This window comes from Colius striatus, chromosome Z (assembly GCF_028858725.1).
Source record: "Colius striatus isolate bColStr4 chromosome Z, bColStr4.1.hap1, whole genome shotgun sequence".
Lineage (NCBI taxonomy): Eukaryota > Metazoa > Chordata > Aves > Coliiformes > Coliidae > Colius > Colius striatus.
The window spans coordinates 69,826,153-69,848,781 of NC_084790.1; the positions used below are offsets into that span (position 1 = coordinate 69,826,153).

Sequence of the window (22,629 nt, forward strand, 5' to 3'; positions counted from 1 at the left end):
TATTTTTTCCTGAGAGAAAAAAAAATGATGTTTGACAATGCATGATTGCAAAATGAGATAGAGTACTGTGAAATTATTTTTAATGGAACCCACTTGATCATTTTTCAGGAAATATGTATCCATTATTTGTGCTTCAACAAGACAGAAATTTCTATCTTGATTGTGACTTGGTGTCTAATTAAATCCAAGACAACAGATGTCTTTCAATGAGACTAGGGTTATTATTTTTTTTATGTGCTGTGATGACATTTTGATGCGCATTTTAGAAAATGCTGTGGTATTCCACTCACCTAAGATCTTGCCAAGTGTGAGTGACTTGATTGCATTGAATTCTGTGCCTGAAGACAAAATAAATTTGATTCTTTCATTCTGGTTAACCTGCAGGATAGTGTGGGGAAGAGTAAAGTAGAATAATGGAAGAGATATTAGTTGAAGTTTTCAAAAAGGCAGATAAGATCAAGGTTAAAAATAAAAATAGTTGAGGGAAGCATTTGTTGGTCATGGCACAAAAACTAATCAGGAAATATATGATCAGCTTCCTCAGATCACAGATTATGGCTCTGATAATTCTTAAATATCCCTCTTAATAAGTCTTTATTTATCTTATTGATTCAGCTGATTACTTCTGTTTCATCTATAAAATGAATAAAAATGAGAAACTTTCAAAAACACAAAAAAGGCTCTTTTGATTAAAAAAGGTACTTAATATTTAGTTTACACAAATCAAATATTATGCTGTAAATGCTCTGGCCTCCAGAGTACATCTAGAACTACTTGCCTTCAAGCCTTATACCAATGTATAATTAAGCAAATTCATCTCTAGCCTAAAAATACTAATTTGTAATATCCAGGAGTTTTTAATTTTAATTTTAAAATGTAAAGCTTCCTTACATGCTACTGTCTGTTATTACCAAACCAAATATTTTTGGCTTACCATCAAATATTCACCAAAATATAATAAAAATATCTTCCTTAATAGTGACATTCCTTTGTTGTAAAAGGGTCCAAAGAAAATTAGAAAAAATTAAATAGATAGGCTTAAATTCTTTTCTAGATGGCAACATGTTAGTACTGTAGCTTGATGCATAATTTGAAACAAACGAAGATAAAAAAAAAAGCAAGGCCACAGTAGTCTCACATTTCACAAATATGTGAGAATTTTCCCATAAAGCAGTTATTTGCATTTTGAGGTAAAACAATGAGGAAGTATTGACCTGAAATAAACAAGATGAACACCAGAGAGAATATAATAGACTTTCACTGTGCATCAGGAGTCTGCTAATCATTTTTTTTGTCTAACAAGATTACCTCTACAAAGAGCATTTCATCCTCTCTGTTAATCTTCACATGCTGCAGTTGTCCATCAGCCATGCTTTTGATATTGATGCTGAAGACATCAGGGTTTTGATGGTTATCTAGCTTGTATCTGACCTGTAAACTTCCTGCATGGAAAAGTAGAGCAAAAGCTACAGTATTTACGTGGTTTCTTTGTCAGAGATCTCCTCCCAGTTGGAGATGGACTGCAACGTTCTACACATTCATTGGAAAGCAAGGCAGACCCAGATGTGTAGACCCAGGTCTATTGTATATTTTTATAGGTACATAAGTAGTTTATCAAATTAGTTGAATGAAATTACTTACAATTAATCTGTAACATGGGTAATGTACTTTCAAAAAGAAGTTTATTTCACTAATTATCATGAAAATGATAATATGCCACTTGAGCAGCAGGTAGATCAATTTTAAGTTTCATTTCAAAATTTTAAAGAGAAAAGTGATTTAAAATATTTTACTGCATTTCTAAAGGAATTCCAGAAATCAATGTTTTTGCCAACATTATTAAAAGTAATAAAAGGTGAAACAAAAGTAAGAGGAGTGGTTTTCATGTCGAAATCACTGCTTGTTGCAGCTGGAGAAGAAATATGTCATTTAAAGCTACAATAAGGCAATGTTTAGTTTATGGTTGAGGTCTGGGAATCAGATTGAATCCTAGTTGGCAGTTGTGACATTCATTAGTGTTTCCAGGAGACGTATCTGAACACTCACCATTCCTGGTGAGAATGACTGAGAGGTATTCCTTGTAGAAGGAGCTGACGTAAAGCAGTAAGCTTGGTGTGCGTGTTGTTCGGAAGGCAAATGTGATTTCTTCCCTGTTCAGTGTCATGTCAGCATAGAAAGATGAAGCATGAGAACTGGAATTTTTAGCTAACGTGTAGTATTCTTGAAAATTGTATGTCACAGAAGCGCCAGTCCCAAAATAGGCAGAGATCTCTGAAACAAAAAGTAATTCAGTTTTTAAATATGCAAAATAAGACTAAATATCTTTTTTCTGCCACAGAACAAAATAAATTGTGCTTCTAACTGTTGTGATAAAGCTGAAAAGGACATTTAAATGAAGCTAGTATTTAAAACAATAGACAAAAATCAGAATAAATCACGGATACAGCAAAAGCTAGGTTTGATATGCGTCTTAAATATCTGTTGAATAAGTCTTTCTTTTTATTTAGTTTTATACACTTTTTCTGCCTTTTTTTTCCTGTTTACCCATGTCCTCAAGGCCAACACCTTCTGTTTTGTAAGTATATTGCACCTACAGAGAAATAGGTGCAGTAGTTTGTATCCTAACATAGTGATTGATCTTGGCCACACCTGGAACACATAATGTAGGAAAAGGGAATGGTCAAGTGAGAGACAGAAAAGGAGAATGCAAACTGTGTAATGGTCTGGGGGATGAATCATCCATAATGTTTTCTGTACCTCTTAAATATCTCTCAGACGTTATTTGCTACAAGTAAGCGTCTTAGAACAACCTGTTTCCACATACAACCTCCACACTTCAGGAAAAAATCTGGAAACTTCTGTAATCTAGCTCAACATCTTTCACAGAAGATGATTGACAGTTATTGCATACTTTCAGCAACAGGAGTCACTCTGGCTCAGCAGAGTAATAAAACTGGAGTGTAACCCTTAGTCTCTGCTGTTTGCAGAGGAAGGAAGAAAATATCATTCCTCACTGAGTGGCATTAGCTCCACATTGAGAAATACAGAAGAACTTCACACCTTTATTCTTGTAGTGGTAGTGCTGGCTGACATATGTTATGTTCACTAATTTAGAGGAACATGGATTTGTGGCAGTTAAACCACTGGGTACTTTATAAAATGCCTTTAATGCACAGAAGGAACAAGTAATTTTTAAGACATCAAAACTTTGTGAAAATATCAAAAGTTTTGTATAAACTTCCATTCTTTAAATTCAAATGTAATAACTTGAGATCATTTACTAGTATGATGTCAATACCAAAGAACTCCTTTAAAGAGGCTGAAAATATTGGCTCAGTATGTTCCTGATGATCTCACTGTCTTCCTAAAGCAAAATATTCAAAGTTCTTCTTTTTCTTGGATTGTTTTCCAAATTTACTCTTAGTTTTGAACCTTGAAAGATAGAAATCCAAAAGTTTATTGATAAATATATAATTCATAAATATATAGCTTTAGTATAATATAAAATAATCAAAGGAGTGATGTATCATTAGAAAAAAGATGCTGATCCTCTCAGGTAGTGTGATTCCTGCATTAAATACATGTTAAACATTTCTCCAGAAAACAGTGGTTTAAACTTACATTCATCAAATAAATAACTGAATATTTCCGTAAGTAAAATACAAATATTTTGCAAGCATTTAAAAATATCTTAAAAAAACTGTAAAAATCTTGTTTCTGGACTGAATGTTCCTGTTTTCAATAAATGATAAAAGAAAAATACATGCTTGCCTTTCTTACAGAATGGCCCAGCATAGGCAGAGAAAGTGCAGTCACAAGTGAATCCACTGTATTTTTCTCTACATTTTCCACCATTGTGGCACAGGTTACCATAGCTGCTACAATGGCCAGGACAGCCTGGTTCAACTCCTGGTGTTATCTTTGCTCTTTCTTCCAGATCAAGGGCCATTCCATTCAGCTGTAACGAACGAATGCATCCCAAAAATCCTTTCTGCCTGGATGCTGTCCCACCTGAAATAAATTCATACAAGCTTTCAAAAATGTAAAAGAATTGATGTTTAAAAGCCTCTTTATCCTGAAGAGTAGTCCCTGAACAGCCTATTATGAATTTCCAAGATACAACACTATGGATGTGAAAATATTTATAAATAGATTTTAAAGCATACCTGATTTCTTTATTTTGTCAAGTAATTACAGTGATCTCTTTAAGGTTTTAATGGGAAATAAAGATTTTGCACAGTAAGATATCAAATAGTTATACAAACTTTTAATTTGCAAAGGAGTAACATTCAGAAATCAAGTTGTTTTCTTTTTTTGAAGAGAGGAGAGGAGGGGAGAGGAGAGGAGAGGAGAGGAGAGGAGAGGAGAGGAGAGGAGAGGAGAGGAGAGGAGAGGAGAGGAGAGGAGAGGAGAGGAGAGGAGAGGAGAGGAGAGGAGAGGAGAGGAGAGGATTCTTCTCTGGAATACATTAAAAGTATTCTTTTTACATGGAAAACCTTGTCATAGCTGTTCGTGTCTATGGCAGGTACTAGACATATGAGATGATGTTTAAGTAAGTCTCATTATTCTTTTCCTTGAAGAAAATTATATTTAAATGAAGAGCTGAAAATATCTTGTAAATAGTTGGCAGAGATAAAAAAGCTCCATTATCTGAAAGACTGGTTTAACTCAAACACAAAATAGACTAGATATCATATTGATCCACATGACAGTATTGCAGTTGCAAAAACAGATTGCTCAAAAATTCAACTTGCTGCATTCATAGCAAACTTTCAGTTATTATATTTAGGAAATACATGACACAAACAATTCAAATGAATCATTATTGTTTGTCATGTTGCACTTCAAAAACACTGTTTTGACTGAATAAAATCAAATAAATGCCATTTCTAGCTGTTCTGCTCCAAAGTGTTTCAAAATAATTGTACATGCTCATAAAGGATTTCAAGGTACACAGTAGTATAGTGAATGTTATTTTATTTTACTCTCGAGGTCCCCAAGAATTGTCAGAGAGGAAAAATAACTCATAACACTAGAAACAAAACAGAATCACTCCTCTAAAACAATTATTCATCTGAACTTTATCAGGAGAAACCAAGCTATCCAGCATGCTGGTAGATAAGTCAAAACAGTTTTTAAATGATCAGGTTCATAGAGGAGAAGGATGTATTAAAAATTACTAGAATTTATCAAAATATTTGACAAAGAATCACTCTATTCAATGGTCAAATACTTTATTAAAAAACAAAAAAGACGGAAAGTGCAACTGTCCATGTAGGTTTGTACAGTATTAGAATGTTTGGGAGAAAGGTTAGAACTAGATATGAATCAATAGTCCTTAGAAAAAATATTTAGACTTCATATTACTACAAGCACTTGTAGGATTAGATAATTTCTTACTCTTGCTTCACAGATCAAACTTTTCAAATTCATATGGATCTAATTTCCACTGTTCTTATAATATCAGTTATGTGGTAAGTCTGAGAACAGTGATGAAATCTATTGTACAGAAATTTTAATTCCATTTCTGCTTTCCCAGTGTTTTATCTAACCATATTAACATCCTATTTGCTAAACTACAAAGGCAGAATTATTTGGGTAAATTACTTTCTTTGAAGGTTTCACAAGGTTTCTTGATTTTTCTAGAAGGTTTCTAGATTTTTCCTGGTTTTGTGAAATTTAAGAACAGTCCCTTTCTCTTCTTTCCAATACTAATTAAACATAATCTGATTTTTTTCATTAAATGTGTTAGCAGTCACAGACTGCTTTGGCTCGGAATAGACTTTTAAAGATCATATACTCCAACCTCTCTGCCATGTGCAGGTACATCTTTCATTAGATCAGGTTGATCAAAACTCTGTCTAACTTGACTTTAAAAACTTTCAATGATGGGAAATTCATAACTGTAGTGGACAAACTAAGAATCATAGAATCGCTTCAGCTGGAAGAGATCTTTAAGATCATTGAGTCCAGCCTTTGTCCTTTAATGTCATTTGCAAACTTACTAAGGGTGCACTCTATCCCCTCATCCAGATCGTTAATAAAGATATTAAGCAGGAGTGGCCCCAGTACGGAGCCCTGCGGAACACCACTCATGACTGATCATCAACTGGATTTAACTCCAATGACCACAAATCTTTGGACCCAACCATCTAATCAGTTTTTTACTCAGGAAAGTGTGTGCACATCCAAATCAAGAACAGCCAATTTCCCTAAGAGAACACTGTGGGAAACAGTGTCAAATGTCTTACTAAAGTCAAGGTAGACAACATCCACAGCCTTTCCATCATCCAATAAGAGTGTCATCTTGTCATAGAAGGTGATCAGGTTTGTTAAACAGGAACTGCCCTTCATAAACCCATGCTTGATGGACCTGATCACCTGATCATTCATGTGCTGCATAATAGAACTTAGGATGATCTACTCCATCAGCTTCCCAGGAACTGAAGTCAAATTGACAGGCCTGTAAATTCCCAGATTATCCTTCCATCCCTTCTTATATATGGGTGTTATATTAGCTGACTTCCAATCAGATGGGACCTCCCCAGTCAGCCAGGACTGCTGATAAATGACAATGGCTTGGTGAGCACACCTGCCAGTTCCCTCAGCACTTTAGGATGTACCCCATCCAGCTCCACAGATTTGTGCACATCAGTGTGGAGAAGCAGGTCACTGATCATTTCGTCCTGAGCTGTAGGAGGGGACAAAGTAGTTGTGGATGAACAGAAATAACAATATTCCCTTGATATTTCAGAAGTAACACATCCTCCTTCAGTAAATTAAATCCTCTCAAAGAACTGGTACAAATGGAAGTCCTTCACTTGTTCTTCAAACAAACCTCAATATAAGAAAACTTCAGCTGAAATAGTGTCCAGCAGTAACTGTAGACTAAGACACTAAATTTGTACTATGAAACTAGAGTGATATAAGGCTCTCATTTCATCATACAAACTATTTTCAAAATACTTAGTTGTCATCTTTTTTTTTTTATCCTTTGTTTTTTTGTCCTTTGTTTTTTTGTCTTTTTATATTTTCATTATGATAACAAGGAAAAATTCCAGTAAATGAGTGCCTACCTACAAACAGCTGGCTGTTGAGCTGCAAGTGAATACGTCCATCAGGTGGAGCACCATGAGACTTTTGAGGAAGCTGATCTACTTGTAAGGATGCCTCTTTGATGTTTCTTTCAGCCTTCACATAATGCCATTGGTTGTCATTTAAGGAAGTGAGTGTTTTCACTGTTACTTCACTAGGTCCATTTCCAACGTCAAATGAAAAAATCACTTCAGATGGAGCTAGAAAGAGCACATTAATAAAGGACATTTAAAGTATTTGATAGTCAGTTGGGTCACAAAATCATCAAGGGGCAGAACAAGTTACTTTAAATTCTAGTCTACTTTTTCATGGATAAGCCTGACTGGTTTAGGGGAAAAGCCTGCTTCAAAAGGTGTGTCCCTGAAGTTCATAGTTCATATTCTGTGATAGTGAGAGTAATAATTTTTCAACAGCATGATAATCAAACCATTGTGTGCCCATGGAGATCATAGTAGTCAAGAAACACTGAAATGTGATGCCTTGTTTTTCAGTTCAGATAAAAAGCATCCCTTGCTTTCATGCCAATTGATTGCCATTGTTAACTATATTTATATTATTAGTACTATAATCCTATCAAGTTCTACTGCTTATTTGCTTTTGTTTTTTCTTCACACAGTCTCTACAAATATCAGAGGGCAAATATTACTGTAAATTAAAAGACTATGTATATGATGAACCGCGTCATTCCCTAAGCAACTTTCACATTATAAAATAATAAAATGAGAAATATGCTAGAAATTAAAGACATGAAAATTTTGAATATCCTTTCTCTCTGAAACTCTTTCATATATTCAAGGTCAAATCTCTATGAAAATCTGTAATCCCTAAACAAGAGATTATCTTTTTTTTGAATTATTAAGAATTTGTTTAAAGGGCTAGAGGTCTGAAAAGATTTCATGAATCCAAGGGAAATTTTCTCACTTATCGGACTGTGAGAGAAAAGCAAAATAATTAGAAGTAGTCAACGGAAATAAATCAACTTTGAAAAACATTTTCAAAGATGAATTCACTGAATTTAAAAAAAAAACCCTTAAATGAAATATTTTAAATTTAGTTTTTAAATATTACAGTTTTAATATAATTTAGATCCACATTAACCAATCTTTAAATGCATTAATGCCACAAGTTTGCAGTCCTTTAGCCCCAAATCTGGTAGTTATGTATTTTCTGTAACAGTTGACCTTGAAAGAGAAAAGTAAATTGACAAATATACACAGTATTCGATCTCCAGAATAAAATAAGGCATAATATGCTGTCAAAGTTTAAATGAATGCCTTCTGTAATTGTATCTTCTGCCTAAAAGTCAGCAAGTTGTTATGCAATAATACAAAATAACTTTTATCTAAAACCAGTTCCTCAGTAAAAGAAATTTTAGGAGAAATTTTTTCGTTTGGACAAAATCTTCCCTTACTGAAGGATAAAAGAAATAAAAACAAACACACAGCAGGAGAACAAACGGAACAGAAACTCCATGTGACCAGGTAAAGAGAATTTCTGCTAAATTTTACCTTCTTTGTAATCCTCTGGATATTGTTGGAGTGAAGTCTGAAAACAAAAATTGCGCCTTGAACTCACTGAATGTACCTATCAAATAGCATATTAGAATGATGGGTTGGATAAGTGATGTTGCTGTTTAGATTTTTAAAGCAGGAAAAAATATAAAGATTTTGAAATAATCACTAAAATAATTAATTGTGTTAGTACCACTAAAAAAGGTAACGCAGTCTGAAGAAAGGTAATGAATCCTAGAAATGTCAGACATGAAGGTCCAGATAGCAAGCATGGGCACATGACCATCCCCTTGAGTGCCTGAAGTTTGACAGAATATGTCAGAAATAACTCTGCTAAAAACAGCTACACTGCAAATTTGGAAGAAATTTGTCATTTATATAAGTACACTGGCAAACTACCTGTGGAAAGTGTGCCATGGACATGGAGAGATGCTGACTGAGATCTAAAATTTGTTGTTTTGTGACAAACGACCTAGGCAAAGAGATGTTGGTCACTTCCTGAGTAGCAGGTCAGGGCACATCTGGGAGTTCTCTTCTGATGCAAAAATACTTTGTGGGTCTCGCCTACCTTTGTGTTACTTAAAAAATTTCCAAAAATTAGAGACTCTTGTAGCTCTAATGCATTAAAACATAGGCATAGGACAGCTATAGATTGGCAAAGTGGATTGGTGTCAGTGGCTACCTGTGGCTAAAATGATTAACAGAAAGCAGTTATTGAGAACCATTCAGATTATTGAGGCTGGGCATCACATGAGGAAGCAGAAAGGAACTAGCAAATGTCATGGTTTGAAGGGGCTGTAAAGATGGCTTCTGTAAGAAGTTGCTCACAACTCTCCCCATCTCTGAGCCATTTAGGCAATTAGATGCCTCCACGATCACTTTTAAGAAGTCAGAAGAGAAGGTTTCTTCCTCCATCTTCCTCCATCTTCTTCCTTCTTTTGCCCCTTCTTTTTCTTCTGGCTGGTGGTGGTGCAAGGAGTAGGAACAGTGAGAGAAACAACCATGCAGACTCCAAGGTCAGTGATAAAAGAGAGGAGGAGGTGTGCTGGAGCAGAGACTCCCCTGCACTCTATGGAGAGAACTGGTGAAGCTGAGATTTATTTTCATTACCTTAAAGACCCCTCATCAGCGGTAGAGACTCATTTTGCTAATGACACTATATCAGGGGCAGAGACTCATTTTGCTAAACTTGGCTTCAGACGAAGGGCAGTGATTCACTTCATTAAAGGCCCTGAGCCAGGGACAGTGACTATGGCCGGAAGAGGCCATGTCCCAAAGGAGGGACTCTTTATCACTATGGCCGGAGCAGGCTGTGTCCCGAGGAAGGGACCCAATATGCACAGCTGTAACTGTGGGGAGGAACACACGACAAAGCAGCTCATTAAACTTATGCCCAGAAGAGGCCTTATCCCAAGAGAGTGACCCTGTAACTGCAGAAACTGCAACCATGGCAAAGAATCCACGCCAGAGATATTCACCAAGGACTGCGTCCCGTATGAGGGACCCTGTATCGGCAGAAGCCGCAGCTGTTGGGAGTAACCCACACCAGAGAAGTTCGTTAAGGGCTGTGTCCCAGGGGAGGAACCCTGTGTTGGAGCAGGGGAAGAATGCCAGGAATTGTCCTCATCTGAGAAGACAGAAGCGGCAGAACCCATCTGTGAGAGACTGACCACATTCCCCATTCCCTGCCCCCCTGAGCTGCTGAGGGGGGAGGAGGTAGAGATATCGGGAGCAGTGAGCTGGGCCCGGGAAGAAAGGAGGGACAGGGGGAGGGAGATCTTAAAGTGCTGGTAGTAATTTTCTCATCATCCTACTCCCTTTTTGCTTTTATTCCACTCTGTTTCTTGTAGAATAAACTTTCCTACTTTCCTCTCTAGGTCGAGTACTGGAGTCTGTTTTGCCCGGAACTGTAATTGGCAGTGAGCCCTCCCTGCCCTTGTCTTAATCCACAACAACCTTGCTTATCTTTCTACTCCCATTTTGCTGGGTCCTCCGCCATCCTAATGAGGGTGGGAGTGAATGGGAGCACTGAGCAAGAGACTGTCATGGTGCTGCTGTGCTAGCTGGGCCAAACCATGACAGCAAATATGCTACAGAATACAAAACTCAAGCATTTTACATAAAGGAAACTGTTGAATTCCAAATATCCTGGACAATAAGTTCTGAATTTGGGCAGGCAAAGGCCAGCAGCCGCTGCATATTGAACTCTTTAGAAGTATTTCCAAAGAAACTGCAGAAGACTCTCCAAATTAATAACCCATAATGTTTCCAAACATACTTTAAATTTCTATTTAACTATTGCTTTTAAATAAGAAATAATCCTTCAAAGAGCACTCCAACAGTATAAATTAGTTACTCAGACTTTTGGTTAGAGGATGTAACCTGTACTCATAAAGGTATTTAATAGAGTGTATTTTTCAGAGTTGAACCAGTCTTACTGCTTTCAACCAATACATCTGTAGAAGATTACAGGAACTCAGATAATATTTCAGTTTTCATAATTCTGTAAAAAAAACCAAACAAAAGCAACAGCAACAACAAAGGGGTTGCTCTGTATATTAAAATACGGATAGAATGAATATCTCATATTTGGTAATAGCTTTTAAAATATTGCACACACATGCTCTGTAGTGTTTATAACTTCATGAAAAGATATGAACAGCAATAAACTTCATATTTCCTACTAAGACTCTTAATCTGACATTTTGCTTTGGCAAAGTTAGATATAAAGTTTTAAAAATCATTATGTCTTACCTAAAAGAATTAGATTTAAGTCTTGAGAACAATCAATACAACTTTAAGAAAAATCATTGTGGTCACAAGTATGGAATGCCAACTGTTAATCACATCATGCTTTTTAAATAATTTCTAAGACATTCTAAAAACTCACATCTGATATTTTCATTATTATTATTATTATTCATTATTTATATGGAGCTATTAATAGAATATCAAACGTAGGTTGGTGATTCACATCTATTATAAAAGAATATACGATGATTAAATATAAATAATCCTATCCAGTATGAAACATTCAAGGTGATGAGAGAGAGAGATAAAGAAACAAGTGTTCTGTGCAAGTACAGAGTTCTGGTTCCACTACAAACATCCCAACCTATGATGTATGAAAAAGAATACGTCTGTGTATTTAACAAATTAGGACATTTCTGGAAGTGAAGAAATATCTCTATACACTAGACAACAACAGTATAAACTTTGAGTTTTTAAATGCTGAAATATAGACCAATTCAACCTTTCACTTTGTGTCATGCCTCACTAGTCACAAGTAATTTAAAAACCATAAGTATACATGAATGGGACAAGTGATACGAGTTTGTCTGTAAATTATTCTTCTGAAGAAAGAGTTATGGTCTTCTGTCAATGGATTAAATGTAGTCTCAGAGCATTCTTTTAATGTTTCCATGATTTAACTTCATTTTGAAAATGGAAAATTATTTATCAGACACAAACATCATCATTGCTTCAGGGATTCTCCACTCAAGTGCTGATCCAGTGCACTTGTTGTATTGTGTAACAATAAGTTTACAGAACTTTAACAGAGGGAAGCTCATATTCATGATAAACATGGCAAAAACAGTGTTGACATCAGAGTCTCTTTCAAATGCAGCACACAGTAGATGATTTACTGTTTGTTTCAATAACTTGACAATAAAATTGGCCAAAAAATATTCAAGCACAATAGTTTCCTATTTATTAAAGACATATTAAGATTTCAATAGTAATATTTTGCATTCTATGATATATTAATTTAATTATTTGTTTGTTTGTACTTCAATGGAAAATATTGGATTGTAGTATCACAATGAGTTTGTAAAAAATAAGAAACTGTCTAATCCCAAAGTAAAAAGAATTCTAGAGAATTTTTCTGTTACTGAATTCAGTGAGACATTTTATTTTCTCTTGTTCAACAAAAAATTAGTCATGTGTAATCGTCTACAAAGCTGAGAATGTAGAAAGAAAATATTTTCTTAAAGTATCAAAAAAATAAGGATGAGAAAGTGTGATTAATCTTGGATAATGTTGCATGAGTCACATGTTGTGACTGAATGAACCTTCCAACAGTCACACGGATTCAGTGAGAAAGTGAAGAAAGGACAGTCTGAGCAGTCAGGGGCAGATTGCTATACTCTTAGATTAAGAACAATCTGAAATTATCTTTGGATGGATATTTGTAAAGTCTCAGTGCTGGGATTTTTGGGAGAATGTTAAAGCTTCAGTCGCAGTAGTAACAGTAATAAAGCTAGAAAACAGTTTTAAATTACTCTTTTTAAAATAATTCTTATTTAGTCCAACATCATAATAATAATAACAATAATAATCATAGCCATCAGTCTTGTTACTTACAGTATAACTCTATCCTTATGAAGTCTTGAATTCCCAGGTTTTCTAAAAACACTCCTGAAGAAGCAGTAGTTTTAAAGAAAAATGAAACATCTGCACTGAGCTCTTCATGGAAGGTGGGAAAATGTAGATATGATGTCTCTGTGTTGAAGGATGCTGAATTCCAAAATGTTCCTGATTGTCAAAATGAAAGATTAAGTGATAAATATAGTGTTATCAAATATTGCTAGTGTAAATACTACAATCAGGCAAACAAAGGAAAGTTCCCAGGCCTAGGAAGTAAAAGTGCAATGTTCATAAAATTTAACTTCCACAGAAGTCTCCCTCTGAATCCAGAAAACAAAAAGTAGTGGTTCTTGTAGACACAGAAGAATCATTCAGCAAAAGTACTTAACGTGCTCATTTCAGACTATCAAAACCCAACTAATGGGAAATAAAATGCCTGGCAAATCAGCTAGACAGTATGTTTAGGACCTGATATATCCTTTTGTAAAGTAAACGAACATGGCAGCTTTGAATGAAATACTATACCTACATAATATAAACTACAACTATGATAGTTGTTACACACATTTCTCACGTAACTGCCGTTTTTGGCAAGTTTTATCAGATAGCACAAAGAAGTTAAGATATAGCTCCTGGTAATTACTGTGGAAAGAATTTAAAATTAATAATAAGCTTTTTAGAAGACATTTTCTTCTTCAGTTTACTTCAGTTTAAAGTTCCAAGACCAAACAAAGTTATTTTGTTCAATTGATTTTTCTTTAAGCTGACATTTAATCATAATTTGTTTTATTTGATTCTTGATTATTGAAAGATTATGTGAAATCCCTTACAATATCCTCTTCTAATAAGATCATGATCTGCATTTATAGTGTTTAGCTAGAAGTGGTTTGCTTTTATTGCTGAATTCTTACAGATGTACTTCTTTATTAATATATATTACTTTCTAAATAAAATGAGACATTTGATACTTTCCTATCTAATTGAACAAAGGTTTTGTACATACATCTCATAATTCTGTGTCTAAATATTATGCCAAACTATCTTTTTTGCTCCAGGCACTCTGTTTGAAGTGGTGTTAGGGGGAGAAGGACGAGATCAGATTTGCAAATTTCTCTCTTATCTGCAAGACCAAACTCTGTGATATAGTGTACATAGAGGCTTGGTCCATCGCACAGTGAAGTAAAATCAAAGCTCATTCACTCATTTCTCCTGACTTTTAGTAGAATTCTAATCAGCATTCAAATCCTGCACCTAGCAAAGTAGAATGGCAGGATATCTGTCCGTATTCTGCAACTCCCTTTTGCGACCCTTGCCACTTGGGTCTGGTCATTACAAGTTGCCATCCATCACAAGTTAGAGCAGCTATCAAGACAACTTCTACACAGTAGGGCAAAGCTGCAAACAGATGGCTCAGTCTGGGAGAGGAAAGCATAGCTTTGCACCTTGCTCTCTTGTGCTTCCTGATGAGCTCCTTAGAGTTATCATCGTGCGCAAAGTGCCATCAGTTGAAGGCAGCAGTCTTACATATTGGTATCAATTTTAAACCCACGTTCTTTAAGAGTTTCAGGTCGTAACTCCCACAGAGCGAACTTCAACACAGTTAAGACTCAAGTATATAACAGCTGGTTGTTACCAGTAACTCAAACACAAGAGAAAGTTTAATACTAGTAATTTATACAAAATTGGTAAAACACTGCGAGCAATTAGAAGAGAGACAATAATGGCAGCAACAGTTCACTAGAGTAAATGACACAACTAGGTTCAATGAAGCATTTGAATGATCTTTGCAAATCAGAATAGAATCCTTGGGGGAGGTCAGAGATAGGATGTTTTATTCTTCCTCTCTTTATTTCCTGCTTTCTCATATCTAGTTGTTCTTTTTTCTCTGCTCTGGAAATTGTGTGATTTATGAATGTCAAACTACTGTATCAATAAAGCAAGTTACATATAGATCCATAAAAAAATATTGAAAATTATTTTATGTTGTAAATTAGGGTGGAAAAATGTCTTCACTTTACAGTGGCTCACGGTCTCCTATTTAGTTTTCTCACTCTGATAAACACCATGTTTATAGGAAATCAGTAATATTTAGAATTTTATCTGAGTACTGAGTCTGCAGTCTTTCTGTGAGTAAAAAAAAAAAAAAAAAAAGATATCCAGTTTGTCATAAATAAATACTTTTTATGCAAATTTATAAATTTTACACTGAAAAAATTGTTTTAGTTTTTAGCATATATCAGCTATTCTTATCAACTTAGAATTGAGACACCAAACAGAGACAAACAAGAACTAGACAGATAAACTAGTAATTTTAATGTTGAAAAGATAATAAAAGTGACTGTCAAAAGAATTGTGCAATTGCAAATTGTAGCACTTTCCACGTTTTTAATGAAAATGGAGATCTGTTTATTTGTATCTATTCTCTTGATGCCTCTCAGTGTTGCACCATTTGTTCTTTCAGTGTGAAGCTCCACCAGAGACAGTGAGTGCAGATTAAAAAAAGACATTATATTCCTGAACAAAACTTTCTGCACATTTAATATGTCTTCCATATTTCCCATATTCTCCCTTTTATAGGGATTTTATGAAACACTTAAAAAGTACTGAGAAAGCATGCAGGAAAGAGTTCTGTAAGAATCAGCTTCTATCTCTGATACATCAACAAATCTTTGAATTTCACTGGAAAGTCACTGTGGTCAGATTGGAGCTGCACATGTAGAAAGTTAATACTGGAGAAAGTATGCTTATTGTAAATTGTAGATCCTATTAATCTGTCTGATCTACGCTACTGGGTTATCTGATCTTAATTAAACTGCCAGTAGATAACCAAGAATTTTCCTGTTGTCTTTTATCTGCTCCTCTCTATCTTTCCTCTTAGACTGACTGTTAAATTATGTGATCATCTAATATTTGGTTTAAATGGGTTTGTTTGTTTGTTTGTTTTGTTTGGGTTTGCTGAAGTATTGTTTCAGTGCTTAGTGATGGGCATCATGATGGCTTGTCCTTTCTTTTATTGCAATGGAAAACCAAGTAGGAAAATCCTCATTACCTATCAGATGATTCAGTTACATCAATTAATTTCCATAGTTACTCAATATTTCTGTCAGTTTTGCTACATGCAAAAATTTCCTTTCACCTAGCACAGCAGGGAGGAGGACAAAATTACTGAGAAGTGTGTAAATTCCTTCTTCTGAAGCTATCCTTCTAATGTTATGAAGTCTGATCAGCTGGCAACTATTTGTGTCTGAGAATGTGTATAGTTCAGATGTCTCATCTGTAACACCACTTCTGGCTCAACTAAATTGCAGCTTATTATAAGATTCGTCAATTAGAAGACCAGAAGGCAAAACTGTGATCATCTACTTCAGACTCATATGCCACGCATTATATAATTTCTTTGAGTCAATTCTTGTCGGAAAAAGAGCTTTTATTTTAGGAAAAACATTCAATCAATGCAATTAAAAATTGTCCATTTATGGAAATTCACTAATGCTCTTACTGTAGTTCATATACAAATTTATGTATGCACACATACTCAGTCCATTGGCCTAGCTTCAAATTCTGACCACAGGATTTTTTTCTGATTTTCTGTATTACTTTCAAGAACACTATTTGAGCATTCTTATTCCACTTTTTACTTACTTCATTTAAGTGTAGCATAGCACCTTTGATTTTGCTCAAGCAAAGAGATTAAGTATAGGAGGCTTTCACTAAAAATGTATCTCTCAGTTTCTTTAAGGCAATGCTCTTACAACCTCGTGTTGGTTTCAGCAGGGATAGATAATTTTCTTCACACTAGCTGGTATGAAGATATGTTTTGGATTTGTGCTGAAAACTGTTGATCATATAGGGGTGTTTCACTATTGCTGAGCAGTGCTTGAACAGAGTTAAAGATTTTTCTGTTCCTCACTCCACTCTGTCAGCGAGCACATTGGGGATGCACAAGGAGCTGGGGGAGGGTACAGCCAAGACAGCTGACCCAATTTGACCACGAGGACATTCCAGACTATATGATGTCATGCTCAGTATATAAACCTTAGGGAAGGAGGGAAGGGGAAACATTTGGAGCGATGGCATTTGTCTTCCTGAGTAACTAAAAGGTGTGATGAAGCCCTGCTTTCCTGGAGATGGCTGAACATCTGCCTGCTCATGGAAAAAGTGAACGACTTCCTTGTTTTATTTTGCTTTGCATACACAGCTTCTGCTTTACCCGTTAAACTGTCTATCTCAAGCCACGAGCTTTCTCATTTTTACCCTTCTGATTCTTTTGCCTGCTCAACCAGAGTAGGGAATGAGCAAGTGACTGTGTGGTGCTTACTTCACAGCTGGGTTTAAACCACAACAATCCTTTCTATATATATATATATATATATAAATTATATGCAAAGCTCACACTAGTTAGTTTTTTTTAATTTAAATGTCAAACTATGAATTAACATTGAATGGATTACCTATTCCTATTTACCTGCTTGTGCTATCATTTTGAAGTTGAATCTGTATATTTCCTTTTTAAAAAAAAAGTTCAATCAAGTATTTCATCAACTATCTTCCTGGACTCCAAGTATCCCACTTCAATAGTATTGCCTTTAGTAGTATTCAAGTCCCTGAAAAGTTTGGCCAAATTTACTTTATATAAACTTGTGTTGAATAAAATATTAATTTTACATCTATATGCAGTATCTTTATTTAATGTTTTATTGTCTTATTATAATTTTTATTTTTGGGACAAGAATTAGTCCGAATGTGACTAGATTTAGCACATTTACTTTCTTTCAGTGTTCTGGATATATTCTTATGTTCTAATACTTATTTGAACTTTATAGTAATAAGTTGGAGTATTTGCAGCCAGTTCTTCCAAGGAAAAGAACCCTCAAAATCTTTGAATGATGTGGTTCTTTACAAGTCTCCCCAAATTAACTGATTCTGCCTACTACAATTTAATCAACATCTGACCTTTTTTCTCAAATACTGACAAGAATAATAGATACTTCTTTCTTTTTTAATGAAAATCATAGTATTTTTATATATTAATGGCCAAAATGTTTATTTTGTCCTCGTGTTTCAAAATCTTTCCTGTTACCTATCCCATTTGGTACAGGTTAATTTGAGTCTTACATTTCATTATTTTTAGATACATTTTTCAATCAGATACCTGCAGTGCTGGCTTACCATGTATTTGATGTATTATACAGAAGAGAATATAGGAATGAATCAGTAATATCTTTTAAAGGTGACAGAAACAAGTAAGTACTACTCGTATGCATAAAGCTGAGTGTCACTAAATCCTATCGCCTAATTTCTTTAAATGGCCATGTTCTTCTAGAACGTCATTACTACTTTTGTTGTGCTTTGATATCTTGGAAACGTAGATAGCTAACTCTGGCATAAATATTAAGAGAAATGGAATTTCATACATAAAAAGAACCATACTGGCATTGATTTTGCTATTATTTTTCATATATTAGGTTACTCTTTCCTGTTTTATTCTGGCAAATATGCTTTGATTTTGTATAAGTAGCTTACTTCACTGACGAGAGTCAATCTATAAAACCTAACATAAATAAACCAAGTACAGTAATGTACTGTTAAATAAAAGAGTGAGAAAAAAATGTTCAATGAAGAATAGGTAACTTATACCAGAGTGCATTTGAGTTATGATACATGACTTCTAAGTTCCTAATTAAATTAGTAACTTGGAAACTTACTCAAGTGAATGCATGGTTTATGACAGTTCAACTCAACAAACTACTTATGGATCTACCTTATTTTCCTGTGGGAATAAAAAAAAATATTTTCTTCTTTAAGCAGATGTCCTATAAGGAATAGATTACCAATGCAATGAGAATTTATGATCTTTTGGTTTTGAATCATTTAACGATGTACTGAGTTTATCACAAATACAAGTAAACTTTCTCCCTCACTTTTTTTTTCCTGGTATGTCCATGAGTTATTCTGAAGGACTTCTGTTTGTCAGAAAGAACAAAATACATGTTTCAAAAAACACTTTTCTGGAGAGTATGCAAATCATATCTGCAAATCCAAGAATATCTATTTTTCTTTGTTTGACATTACTTCTGAAAAGTGAACATTTGTTACCAGATCTTTTGTTATGTTCTCTACTTGTCAAGGGTGCAGAAGAGAACAGATGTCATTAAAAGTGCATTTAATTAGACCTGTATGGGTGTCTGCAACCTCAGATTAGAAAAAATAATGATATGCTTCCTTCTTTCAGATTCAAAGTGCTCCCAACATATTATTGCTGATCTTTCAAGAGGGTTTAGATTGAATTAATTGATTTTGTCCAGTGTGAAATTTAAAATGTAGAACTCAGAAGCTACTACAGTTTGTGGCTTTTTACATTTTCTGGAAAACTGACATTTAAAGACAATGTTCATTACACAAACCGCCATTATACATGAAGACTGTTGCAAAAAGTTCTAGTAAGTTACATACTCAGTCATTTCCAGTGTAATGATTGAATTAATATAATAAACATATGAAGTAATTATATTGCATATGAGAAAATATATTGCTATCAATTAATGCAATATAAGCTATATAATATATATTATATAGCTTATATTCTATATTATTCTACTATATGTAGGATAATATAGAATTGTAATAGCATAATATAGGCAATTTATTGTATTTCATACATGATATAAGATAGAAAATAGAAAATATAGGTCATAAGAGACTTCATACATATTTTATTAGACATTATAATAAAATCCTTAATGACTTTGTTTTTATGTGAAAAAATCTATTATTTTACATTAACTTTCCCTTCAGAAATTTCATATTGCTTTGTCAAATTTTAGTCCCTTCCTTTCTAAAATCATGCCATCTCTTACTATCTCTATCTTTGTTATGAAAATGTCTGAGAAAAAATTGCATTATTGCTTTCATTAAACAATCAAAGTGAAAGTTCCTTTTCAAGATTTTTGGCTGTATTATTACCATTAACTGTTATATACTGAAAAGTTTTTTCAGAGATTATTTCAGTTCCAAATTACTTCTTTCTGAAGTTAAATTCTATAGTGTCTCATCATAGTAAAAATATTTCTCTGATGTTCTGATTCAGACTTCTTGTGCCTGTTCTCATGATATTTTAGAGTTCTCTGTTGCAGTTTATCTAGAGATACTGTGACCATTTAGCATCACTGTGAAATTTTGCAGGAATTCAATCACTCAGACTAAGCAAACATCAAATAAAGGCAGGGAGGTCAATGGGTGTCAGAACATTCTGTATATTTTAATGATTCACCCGGGGAAGCTAGTTGGCTTCCATGTTTTAAGATTTGTGATAATTGGGGTCAGGTTATGTAATTAACAGTAGCTGGGAACTTGGTGAGTAGTGAAATTGAAATTCTCCCCACTTATTATTAGTAGATAAGCTGCAAATACTTCTGTTTCATTGCTGCCAATGTCCCTGGTTTCACGGTCTCTGTCTACAATGGGGGCTTGTTGCATTATGGGCTGTGTAGTTCCTATCATATCAAGGAGCTGGTTATCCCTCTATGCTCAACCCTTGTAAGATAACATCTATATCCTGCATCTAATTTTAGGCTTTCTGGTAGACAAAAAACATTGATACACAGGTGCAAGTATGGGGGAGACCACCAGGATGTTCAGGTCTGGAGTACTTTTCCTACCCTTCAAGCTGAGGGACTAGGGCTGGTTCAGCCTGGAAGAGGGACAGCTTTGGAGAACCTGACAGCAGCCCCCAAAACCTAGGGGGAAATTAACAAGGAGATCGAGCCAGGCTTTTTACACTGGTGTAAGATGTATCAAAGACAATGGGTATAAATTGAAATAACGAAATTTCAGGGCAGATCTAAGTAAAAAGAAATTGTCAATGAGGACAGTCAAGCAGTGGAGCTGTACAGAGAAGTAATGCATTTTTAGATGCTTCAAGCTGCAATTTGGCAAAACTTTAAGAGACTTGGTGTGAACTTATGTCTAACTGTGCTGTATGCTTCAGGATGACTCTCGTGATTCACGAGGTTTTTCATGTGTAGGATAAATGGTCAGCTCACAATGAGATGTCAGACAAGTGAAAAGGAAGCACAGATGAGGACTTTTTTCTGTATCTTAGGAGTTTTCATAAGAAGATTAGAATGCACTGCCATTATGCACATCTGGTGTCAAATATTCCAGGCATAATTACCCTGATAAGTCACAGGAATGAATGCAGAGATGATATAAAAATAAATACATGGTAATTTTTATTCATTTAACTATTCAGTCTCCTGAGTTTCCCTAAGAGTACACATTGGTACTTCTTTAATAGTATTTCTTTCCTCTTATTCATAAAGCCTGAACGTCTTTGGAAAACAAACACAAGATCTTATGATGAAGGGGGGAAAATCATACAAAAAATAAAAATAATAATATGTAATTATCTGAAAACATTTGATGTAAAGATATCAGGCTTATTAAATATTTTAATCCCTTTCTCAACTGTAGTAAAAATCCTCCTATTCAACCCTTCAATTAAGATCTTTAGAATTATATGTGGCAAAAAACTCCTGACTTTTGGTTACGAACAGCAGCAGGCACACACTATTTTGTGCAATAGTTTACTATTGAATATAAACCAAATCTTTTTTTTTTTTTTTCCTAATGAGGATGGAAATTAATGAGATTAGAAATGCCATCATAAATCTTTTATAAGGTATCAATTTTGTTCCAGTGGTCTCATTGTGTTTAAATAATTTCTTCCCACATGACAATTTTCTGGTTACTACATACATATTCAGGATGTAAAACCTTTATTTTTTTAATAAATCTCTAAACTTTAAATTCTCATATGAAGTTATTATATATACTGGATTAATATCCCACTGTATAGATTTCCTGGTTCCACAAATACTCAGAGTTAATTTGCATAAGGATGGAGGCACATGTAGTAGGTTTGTGTGGCCAGGTTTTAGTAGCAGGGAGTTACAGGAGTGTCTTCTTTTAAAAAAGATCTGCCAGAAGCTTCCCCTGTAGCTGACAGGGCTAATGCCAGTCAATTCTAAGACACACCTGCAGCCGACCCAGGCCTGGAGCAAGTTCCTGGAGCAAGACCTGAGAATCCATGGAGAGAGAAGCAGATACCAGATCAGGTTTGCTGTCAGGAATTGTGACCCTGTGGGGCACTTAGGCTGGTGCAGTCTGCTCCTGAACAACAGTTTCCTCATGGATGAAACCCATTCCGGATCAGTTTGTGAAGAAGTGTAGCCCATGGGAAGGAGCCACATTGGAGAAGTTTGTGGAGGACTGTCTCCTGTAGGAGAGACCCCATACTGGAACAGTGGGAAGTGTGAGGAGGCCTCTCCTTGAGAGGAAGCAGCAGCAAAGTCAATCTTTGTTGAACTGACAGTAACCCCCATTCCTTGTGCCCATGTGCCACTGCAGGGGAGAGGAAGGAGAGTCCTGGGAAGAAGGAGGGATGGAGGAGATGATTTAAGATTTGGTTTCTAGTTCTTATTTCTCTACTCCATTTTGATTGATTGTTAATAAATCAAACAGTTTTTCCCCAAGCAGAGTCTGTTTTGTCTGTGATGCTAATTGCTGAGTGATCTCCCTGTCCTTATTTCAGCTCACAAACCTTTTTCTCCCTTATCCAGTTTAGGAGGGGGAGTGATAGAATGACTTGGTGGGC

The 22,629-nt window shown here is 35.0% G+C and overlaps 1 protein-coding gene across 1 annotated transcript in view; it reads right to left on the reverse strand.

Annotated features, from left to right (window-relative positions):
• CNTNAP4 (contactin associated protein family member 4) overlaps positions 1-22,629 on the reverse strand; it is a 227,766-nt gene that overhangs the window by 13,262 nt on the left and 191,875 nt on the right. The window contains exons 16-21 of the mRNA XM_062017669.1: positions 12,972-13,142; positions 7,077-7,295; positions 3,772-4,011; positions 2,047-2,271; positions 1,309-1,442; positions 291-378 (exon numbers count right to left, since the gene is read on the reverse strand). Of these exons, the coding sequence (XP_061873653.1) occupies positions 291-378; positions 1,309-1,442; positions 2,047-2,271; positions 3,772-4,011; positions 7,077-7,295; positions 12,972-13,142 (1,077 nt within the window). The remainder of the gene's footprint in view (positions 1-290; positions 379-1,308; positions 1,443-2,046; positions 2,272-3,771; positions 4,012-7,076; positions 7,296-12,971; positions 13,143-22,629) is intronic.